General features: G+C 40.8%; 1 protein-coding gene across 1 annotated transcript in view; it reads right to left on the bottom strand.

Annotated features, from left to right (window-relative positions):
• The window catches only part of FAM155A (family with sequence similarity 155 member A), a 454,487-nt gene extending 454,139 nt beyond the window's left edge, over positions 1–348 (bottom strand). Inside the window, exon 1 of the mRNA XM_021415596.1 lies at positions 1–348. This exon is cut by the window's left edge and continues 494 nt beyond it. Coding sequence (XP_021271271.1) covers positions 1–313 — 313 coding nt within the window. The 5' untranslated portion in view covers positions 314–348.

Here is a 10,736-nt window from a genome sequence, read left to right as displayed (position 1 = left end):
GCTCGGGGGGGGTGAGGAGCCGGGGCGCGGGGGGCGCCGGTTCCCCCATGCCCGGCGGCAGCTCCGGCTCCGCGGGCTCCGGTTTGTCGGGCGGCGGCTGCTCCTTCTCTCCGGTGCCCGTGAATTTGGCCTCGGCGCAGAACCACAAGTGATCAGAGAGCAGGACCGTGAAAAACAAGAGCGATGCCAGGGACAGTCGCCATTTCTGAGCCCTCTCTGAATCCGCGAAGGGTTTCTCGTTCTCCCGGGATGCGAACCAGATTTTTAAGCCGTCGTCATACTGCCGACTGCACATCCAAGCACCCCTGGTCATATTTTGGGAACGCACAGCCCTGGCCGACTCCACCGTGAGGGCTCCTTTGCCGGTGTCACCACAATATGCATTGACTTAAAAGATTGGGGGGATTTTCTTGCCTGTCTTCTTCCTCTCGCTCGCTCGCTCGCTCGCTCCCTCTTCCACTCTCCCCCTCTCTCTCTTTCTCCCTCTTCTTTCTTCTTCTTTCTCTTCCTCTGAGATAGCGTCGGGGTTGGCCGGTGGCTCAGCCTTGGTCTCGCCACACGAAGCAGCCCCAGTCCATCCACCGCGGAGTGCCGCGGAGAAGGCGAGAGCGGTAACGCAGAGAGAGGAGGGAGAGGAGATGGTGGTGGTGGTGGTGGTGGTAGTTGGTGGTGGCGGGGCTGCGCGACTGGTCCTTTCCCCTCTCACCCAGGCATGGTCAGAGCGCAGCTCCCCATCTCCCTCCTGAGAAAAGCCCGCTGGCCCCGGACAGCCGCATGCCGCGTCCCCCGCTGCCGACGGACGGCTCCGGGAGGGCTCCTCGCCTCCTCTTCCTCCCCGCCGCCGCCGCCGCTCCTCTTCCTCAGCCCCGAGCCGCGGCACAGATGCTGCACCGCTGTCTCCGTCTCCTCTTTCTCCTCTCCCCCCTCCGCTCTAACTGGAGAGACGCTGCTGCAGGGCTCCCGGAGCGCTGCCGAGGATGCTGAAGAGGAGGAGGAGGAAGAGGAAGAGGAGGAGGAGGCTGCCGGGGCCGCCGCCGCCGCTGGTGACAATGGGCTGCGGCTGCCGCCGCTGCTGCCGCCGGGCGCGGTGTCCCCGGGCGCACGGGGCGGAACTGCCTGGCTGGGGGCCCCCGATGGCCACAGGCATCTTGGGCCCTTGGGCTAAGTTGCCGCCATCTTCGTCCTGGAGAAACACTTTTTTGGGGGGAGCTCTGCCTTTTGCGTCATCTCCTCCCGCGCCGAGATCTCTCTATCCTGGCGCATTGGCAGCAGCAGCAAGTCTGCCTCCTCCTGCCTGAGGAGGAGGAGGAGGAGGAGGTGGGAGAGGCACTGGGGACCACATGGCCCCTCCAAAGGGCCTCCTCAGTGCAACTCCTTCCACTCGCCTCCCTGCTTCCCCTTGCTGAAGGCGCTGCTCAGATCCACGCTCCAGCCCTCTCTCCTGCAGGGTCTCCTTCCCCTGTATCCCCACACGCCATGTCCGTCCAGGGTGACTGCTGCTGTCATGTCTGTCCTGGTCACAGCAAATCACAAATGGCACGTGAAACCCCAGGGGTTGGAACCCGGCAGGTTTTGACCCCACAGTAAAGTGCCTGAAAATAGCTTCCTTGCCTTTCTGTCTGTGAGCAGGGAAGCAAAACGCCCTTAAACCCCAAGCTGCTCCCACATGAGAAGTTTTGCAGATCTCTGGTCCGGCATGCTTGAGCTGAGTAAATGCTGCCGGTCTTTGTGTTTCACCATCTGGATGTCACTGACTGAAGAGAGAGACAGGGAACACGTTTAACTGTCTTACTAGGGTGATTAAAGCCAGATAGTTGATGATCTCACACCCACAGCAGAGATCCCACTTATCTTCTGGACCCTACCAGCAGAATCTCTTGCTTAAGTGAACATACTGTTGGTCGCTCCTTGAATTACCTTTATCTTGCTTGCTGAGGCACCTAAATGTAACAGCAACAGATGCGTTTGGATGTCTCACAAGACAAGAGAAGAGGTTGAACGTTAGCAGATGAAGACCTGTACTAGCCTGGCGCTACAAGGTCTTACTCTCAAGACGTCATGTATGCTTCTGGTCAGAGCACAACTAAGATGTACGTTTTTATTTCTCCATTGGATTGGAAGAAGGCTTAGAGGACATGCCTATCCTCATTCCCGAGGGTTTGTCCATCCAGAGGGAAAGGACCATTTGGAACTGGTTAAGGCCCTTGAACAAGGTGCACGCTGTACCCCCAAAGGAACCTTTCCCCATTATTTGGTTAAAGAAAGCTTTATCCTTTACAAACATGGCCATGGTCTATGAAGTGATATCACTTCTAATAGCTGATGGCTCTCTAATTCTGTGAGATTAAATCTGAAACTAGAGCAGATCAGAGGAGGAAAAAGCCTGAACTTTTTCTGGCTGCAGCTGTCACTACCGAGGGGTGAGTTTACCAAGGAATGTGCTGCAATTTCCATCACTTTGAGGAATAAAGAGAGGTTGGATGTCTTTCAGAAGGAAATGGTATACCTCAAACAGTAGATGCAGACCCGAGGGAGGAATTGCTGAGCGAGGCTCTATGCCCTGTGTTATGCTGGGGGCCAAGACACATTATCATAATGGTTTCATCTGGCCTTAAAAGATCTGTGAGTCAAATTCTACACTGAACAGAAGTTAACTGTGGATTTTATTTTGATAGACAATTTAAAGAGACAGAAATAAATGCTGGTATTGTAAGAAAATGTCTAAAGCACTCAATCAGAATGCAGTTTGCAATTCTCAGTCAATCAGCTCTCACCATCTGCTAATGGTACATTATTAATTTTGGTCTTGGAGCTTTGATTCCAATGATTTGACATACTGGGCCCTGTAGTGTAACTGCATTTTTGTAATGCCTTCCATTCTGGGAGATGACCATGACCGAGCTTTTAATCAGAACAACGTAACTTGTCTACTTTGCAGAGCCATTTCTTTAATTATATTTTGCTTGTTTGCTTATGTATTTTTCAGTGGAAAAGCAAGAACAAAACAGAAAAAAATAGAACTGAAAAAAAACTGGAATAAGCAACAGGTTTTGATATCAGGAAATCTGAGATTTTCAGAATGTGGTGTATAAGATATGTGGCACTGGCTTGATTATTCTCTATTTGGCAGACAAATGGGGTGAAGGAAGTCAGTTTTGGAGTACCCACCTGGCAAATAGGCTTGATTTTTTTTAGTGTATATTGTTTTCCTGTGGTCTTGTTGGGAAAATGAGCGGATAATAGGCAATTTTGCCATCCACAGGGAAATCAGAAACGTTCTTTATTTCCATAGTTGAATTTTTAGAATTGGTAATAAGAAATGCTGGTACCTAGACCTCATCTGAAATTTAATATAAGAATGCAAGCATAAGTCTGTGCTCCTCTGTTTACACTTGACTAGGATCAAGCCAAATACGCTTCCAATCTGCTAGGATTTTTAGATATACTTGTGTTCTATAAAAAATCTCAATTATTTTCACACATTTCCCAACTTCTGTCTGGAAAAAATAGAGTGAGAGTCCTTTTTCAAAACCCCGCAATAGACTATAATGAGAAGACATTCAGCATTCCTGAAATGTGTGCATCCTTGCTCTTCCAGTCTGTTTTCTGTAACAGAGGATGTGTCATGCGGAACTGTTGTCTCGTCTGTTATGTTTCCCCCAAAGCCCCAGTCCCGTTCCACCCAGCACGCTGAATCTTATGGTGTTCATCGCAGCAGCTGGTTCCTGATGGATCTGAACAGATGCAGTTCAGTTCTCTGGTGCCCCTTAGTGTTAGGTCTTGGAGCTCGAGGGAACAAAATAAGGCTATAAAACCATATGTGAAAATCAAGGAGCTGACTGTGTGTGGAGGAGGAAAGAATCTGAAGGATATACTGTTGCTGCTTTCTCACAAAGATCCTTTAACATTTTTCTATCATGTCTGATGTAGATAAAAGAATTTTATTTAGACTGGGTTAATTAATTATATAAACATGAAGAAAAGGGACAAACTTTCCTAAAAAATACAGAAGTACGTCCCCATCTTCTTCATTCATCCTGAATAACTATACTGGTGCAAAGTACTGACTTCAGTTAGAAACGACAGTTTTTATTGGAAATATTGATTACACACATTCCAAAGCTTAGCAAGTGCAAAGAATTCATGGAAGTCCATCTCTCTAGCTGGCAGGTCACCAGGTGTTCTGCAGACTGGTCTCCTTAGAGCAGTATCAGCAAGCACTGCCATACCATGCTTCAGTCAATACAGTCATCACTGGTGCTCTTTAGTTCTTTGGCTCATGACACGTAAGATGATAGATAACTGACTGAACACTGAGGACAAAGCCTAACAGAATGAGCTTGCACAAAATTGAGGGGACTTGAAGCCGTTGCTCAACCTAAATGCCATGTGTTTTCTTTATCCAAGTACTTTAGTTTAACAATTAGAATAATTCTTGACCTAACATTTTAATGGGTAATAAAAACTCATCAGAATGAGCAGCTTTAATATTTCAAGGCAAATGTCCTTAACATTTTGCCTAAATTCACAAATACAGTCATCCACAACTTTCTGCATTAGTCTCTTTTTTTTCTTTGATTTTTTAATACAAAATTGTGAGAGCTGGAGAACTGTAAATGGGTCTTTCAGATGCTTTGTAAGAAGCCTGAGAGCAATGTCTTGTCTTCGTAATGTATTATAATTGTATTGTTTATTTATGAAAAATTGTATTTCCTAATTGCTAAGCACTTTTTTGTGTGTGAAATCTTGCAGGAGGCTATTTTCAAAATAGTCAAATTTGTTTTGAGTTGTCTGGTAAGTGCAATTGCTGCAGAGATTATTAATAAGTACTCAAACCCTTGCATTAGAATGTCATCAAGCACTTCTAATATCAAAAAAACATTTACAGGCCCTTTATCATTTTGTCTTACATCATTATTTTATTTATTTCTTATTACAGTTGAAACAATTTGTATTCAATAGGAAATTATTTGTAGGCAAAATGATAGGCCAAGCATGTGCTTTAGTGTCTTCAGAGGTGTTTAGTTTCTTTTTAGTTTTAACCTCTTACAGTCATTTCTAGGTATTATTTTAGCCATTAACTGTGAAGAGAGTCAGAGATTTAATTATCTGCATCTGTTTACTGACAAGAATGGTATCATGCTGGTTCTATAACATGAGCAATACCAAAGAGCATATTTTATTCTGTATCACATTCATAAAGTTTTACTTTTTCATTCAGCATTGTTTGGAAAGATAAATTATTGTGAGGAAGCTCCTGGCATCTGGGCCTGGTCGCCCAAAGCACTGCGAAATTTATATTAATGTTAGCAGGCGCTGATGCTACTGATTCCTGTTCATACAGATCTAATTCTTGCACTCTCTTTTATTCCTGATTTCCACATTGCCTTCAATTTTGTCTCTTTGGCCTGAATTTTTTAAACTTTTCTCACAAAATCAGAGGATTAACTGTCATCTAGTAAAAGTATGTCAGACTGGAGTTTAAAAGGCTGTACAGTAGAAAATTGGAAGATGTTAATGTCGTTTAGTTGATTGAATTATCTTGCAGATGTTTGCTCTGTATCCTTTGAGACTTTTTCTAGAGAATGAGAACATGTTTTTGTTTGTTGACATTTTCAGCCATAGAAGAGTGAACAGATAGTATGGAACCTAGAAGTCCAGCATTTTCTCTCAAAAACTGTAGGTCATCTTTATTATGACGAGTTTATAATGAGAGCTCAGTCGTAGTTACATCCAGCTGGTATATTTGGGCATGAGCTGAAATGAGCAGAGGCTATTCTTCATTAACTGAAGCCATCAAACAAGTGAAATATAACTTCTGCACATGACTGCAGCAGGAAGATAATATAAATGTCTCGCTCAAATTAGTCTATGCCTATTAGAGTAAGGTCTGATCCAAAGCATGCTGAGATCAGGAGAAAGATTGCAATGGGTTTTTGAATCAGGTTTGTAGAAAGGAAACAGGCAGAAGAATAAAGGTCCCCCCATATGGAGATGGAAGAAAAAGGATTGGGAGAACCACCAAAAGGTAGATTACACCTTTTAAAATATTTTTGCCTTCTATTCCTCTCTTACTAATTCTATGCTGTTTTCTAACAAATGCTATAGCTTGGTTATGTTTTTAAAGACACATTTTTTTCCTCTTTCCAGCTTCATTGCCTTATAGATATCCCAGAGCTATCTTGTGATAAAAGACGCTTCCTATCAAGGAGATAATATCTGATTTTTCTCAGAAATACCCTTTTATTATCTTTTCCTTTAATAAAATAAGAAATGTGAGCACTAGATAGAAAGTCTTATGTTTGTTTGATCAGCCAAATAGTTTTCATTTTCTCATTCTCACCTTCACTCAAAGAAAAAAAGTACTTTTAGATGCAACCTCACTGTTCAATTCATAGTTTAGCTTTCTATTTTAGCATGCTACTATAGAATATTTTTGATCAGCTTTAGTTACAGTGCCTAAATTAGAAAGCCAGGCAGGTTTTCTTTGTGATGTTCTGATGTGATGCTGTTTGCAGCCCTTTGTCCACCCATGTCTGTGGTATAATCAACGTGGAAAAGAGAAGACTGAATTCAGGAAGATTGTAGGTTACTAAGAAAACTTCTCCCTTCTTATTATTCCACATTTTATCCCACTTTTCTGGAAAGTATGTAATCCTAGAAAACTCTTTTCAGACTGATTATATGAAAGTTCGGGAACAGTTTTAAGTTTTGAGTAGTCATGTCTGCAGTGTGAGTTTAAAATGCATTTGATAATGTAGGCATGCATGAGATCTAGCAGATTCTGCCCTGAAGCTGCTACATTTCTTTTAAACAAAAGAAATAATCTTATTTAAAAACATATCGAATTATATATAATATTGTTACAGACTTTGGACGTAGGTTGTTATATATGTATTGAGATGCATAAATAATTTTTGGGAACCTTTCATCTCATCTAACTTTAGTTATCTAGACTTAAGCATCTGGTCAAAGTTTATCCTTTCAACATCTTGCAAATAAAAGGACACTGCTACTTCAAGATCACAATTTTTCCAATCTTAAGACACATCTAAAACAGGTACTCTTGTATGGCAAGTCATCCTCTGCCATACTTTTCCACTGATTATGGAAGAAATCCTCTAGTTTATATTGTTGCCTAACTAACCTCTCCTTAGGTCACTAAAGGTTAGGCAATAGTTTTAGGTTAATCAGCCAGGTTCCTGGCTTTGTGTCACAAAACACTCTTGATGAAAAAAAAAAAAAAAAAAAAAACCTGTAAGGAAGTGTTAACACTTTTTAACGCTTTTTTTTTTTCCTTTTATAGGAACTGTTTTCAGTTATTGTTAGAAAAGCAGACAGAATGAACTAGGCATTGATACTCCTTATTTTTTGAGCCCGGATGTATCCTATTCCACACAATTGTAATATTCTGCCTTCTGCCAAGTGGCTATCTTGCCAGTGAGGGAAAGAGTGTTCTGGGTTTTTTGTGTTTTTTTTTTCCTTTTCTTTTTTCTCTATCTCTGCTCCCCTGCCTTCCAGGGTTTTCCTGTGAAGAAAGCATGTGACTCAAGTTGTATTGATGACTCAAGCTCTTGTGGTCTTCTTGGAATCGTCCCACAATCAATGTAATGTGTCTGACCCGAAGGCAAATGTCTCCTTTTGTCTGCAACACCACCAACAGTTTTCTAAACGCTTTTACTATGGTTGCATGTGCATTGTGAGACATTCAGAGAACTGAGTGCAGACTGAAAGTAAAGAAAGAGCTCCAAGATGTTATCCTATTTCCACTCTTTAGATGGGAAATGGAAAACCATTCGTTCACTTTTCCTCAGCACCTCTACTTATAAACAGGGGAGGCTGGGAGAATTAGTTACTGTCTGAGAAGTACTGCTTCACATAATAATAATAATGATTTAACCTCTTGATAGGATACTATATAGTTTAATTTATGTATTATTCCTTCTCATTTAGCTCCTGAGAACTGAATATTTTTTATTGTTTCAAATCAGGTTGCTCTTCCTTTCTAAGTTTATTCACATAAAGATATCCACTTGAAGTGAATAAAGATTTCCCACAGAAAGGATCTCATTAAGATCATACAAAATCTTAGAATAAATGAATAGTATTGCTTTCCTATTTTCACAGTAAAATGCATTGTTTGATATTTGGTGATATCATTTTCATTACATTACATTGCTGGGAAAGAAGTGCTTATTTTCATGCTTTTTACTGCGGAGAAGTCAGAGAAAGAGAAAGGAAATGCAATCATAGTGGGTACTTTAGCATTCTAATTAGATGCACTGAGTCTTAAATTTAACTCTTACATTCTGTTGAAGTTCATTTTTCTTCTCTTTCACATTATTCACTTTTTGCTTCTGAAGACATTTTTTGTGGGATGACTGACTCTGTAGGACTCAGTTCTTCCCATAGCACAAAAGCAAATACGTCTTTCAGTGTTACCTAGCATATTCAGAGTCTTGCTAAGGGTAAGCAGACAGACTCTGCTTCTAAGTGCCACTATTATGGCTATAATTTGCTTGATGCCGCAAATATAGCCGGCCCACAGCCAGTGGAAGCACACGGTGTGTTGCTGAGGTGACAATGTACTCTCACAGTTCACAGACCCCCATTTTATGCCATGTTGGCTGGTTCCGCTGCAGGTGGGCTTCCTGAAATGGTAAGAGAGAAAACACTTCAGAGAGGCAATCATCTTCAGCTTCTTTGCAGTATTTCTCTAAAAAAAAAAATAAAGTACAATTTCATTGTGTCATTACTTCTTTGCTTTCTTCATAATTACTTACAGGACAGAACTCCTTGAAAGCCTGATTTGTAGACCAGAATCCCTTTTATTACACAAATTAAAATGGAAAATGAAGGGGGAGTCAACCAGTGTACTTTAGATACCTAACTTAATGACAGAGAAGGAGTTCTCTCAAGCAAGCTACTTAATCTCCCTGAAGTTCTTCTTTAGTCAGCAAGATAGACTCCTTTGTAGAGATACGCAGAATAATTTTAATTAGGCTCCTTTTCTGCATCAATCAGCAGGAGAACTTCTATTCTTTGTCTGCTGAGCCTTAGGAAGGAGCTGTTTAAGTTTGGCACCTCGAGCACAGTTTAAAAAGACTCTCCAGAGCCTCTGATATGCAAGATGCATCAGTTAAGATCATGAGAAGTTGTAATGGTGGTTAGTAGACAGGATGAGGGAGGATGAGATTGTTCTGATAGTAAAGACATATTTACGGAGTAATCACTGTGGAAACTGCAATTCATTCTGACCATATGAAAATGTAGAGACACCCTTTTGAAATGGAAAAAGGTTACTGTTTTTTCCTTTTTTTCCTTTTAATTAGAATGAATGTTTCTGGCTTCCTTATTTATCAGCTGCTGTGAAAAATGCATTTTTCTTTTATTTCTATCTGAACTTTCCTCTCTGACTAGCTTGAATAAAAAGAAAAGATTTTGCGGTTCAAAACAGTGAAACTTGTGTTGCTCATCATTTTGAGAAGTTGCAGGGCAAGAAAAATTAAATGATTATTTGGTGTTTAGGTTTTTAAGTTTACCAAAAGACCAAATATACTTCATATATACAACATATCTAGATGAAGAAGTGGCACAAAGAAAGGACAAGAGGGGTAGAGAATCAGTCTTGCTTTATATACAGTTATTTAGAGAACTTAAAGTGGACAATTATCACCCAGAAATGTGGAGGTAGGACTTGAAGATTTGCTGGTTTTGATAGCCTTATGACAGAAACTTGATTTCTTGCTTGTAATTTATCTACAATTTCCATGGTGAAAACACAGATGAATAAATGAGTACTTCAAAAATCATACCATACTTTTAAAGTTAGTAACTTCAAAGAAGTTAATCAGACACTAAAAGTTTACCAGATGCTCAGATGACTGAATTGTTTATGGTATTCCACTCAGGTACAACAGTCTAATGTAGTTAACTTCAGTTTAGAGACTTTGTTTTATTCCCTAGGCAACTTTCAGTCTTTAGATGATGTAACATTCAGTTTTAGTCTAATGAAGGCTTTTCTCCTACTAGTCAAGAAGAAAAAGGAAAGGCTCCTTCAGGGCATGGAAGTTTAGCATTGGACTCAATGATCCTTATGGATTCTTTCCAACTCAGGGTATTCTATGATTCTATGATAGAAATCATTTTGTATATGAAAGTTAAGCTTCTAATTTCAAAAATGTATTTGACAATGCTGCTCCTTGTTTAATGCACAAATTTATAAGTCAGTCTTTTTTCCTTTGCAAATAACAATCTGATGAAACAGGCTTTTAATGCATTATCTGTGTCTGTTAGTAATTTTGCATTATGAAGAATGAAATATGTATGCTCATTATAAGCATATACAGACAGCCCTGGGAACAGATGGGAGAAGTAATCTACTCTTGACTATGAGCAAAGGTCACAGTTTAGAGCACTCACTTTCCTGTAATTATTGTTACCATGAATCACAGCAAACAAAAAAAAAGTCACAGATTTAAGGTATATTGGTGATCTTCTTCCTTTCTACCCAAGTAACTATTGCAGGTTACCTTCAGAGCAGAGAGGCTAGATTTGCCCAACTATTGATTTGAGGGTTTGATAAAGGAGCTTCCTCTCATGAAAATAGTTCCATAGATGCTATGCACATGTTGTCCAAACATACTTAATTTAAACCAGCAGGAAGAGTGAGAGAATGTAAAAGCATCCTAGAGTTCACAATAGAATTTCTCATATGGAGCTAAGTTTAATCAGTA

Source organism: Numida meleagris, chromosome 1 (genome assembly GCF_002078875.1).
Source record: "Numida meleagris isolate 19003 breed g44 Domestic line chromosome 1, NumMel1.0, whole genome shotgun sequence".
NCBI lineage: Eukaryota > Metazoa > Chordata > Aves > Galliformes > Numididae > Numida > Numida meleagris.
Note: the sequence above shows the minus strand (reverse complement) of the source record. Positions and strands in the feature narration are given on the sequence as shown.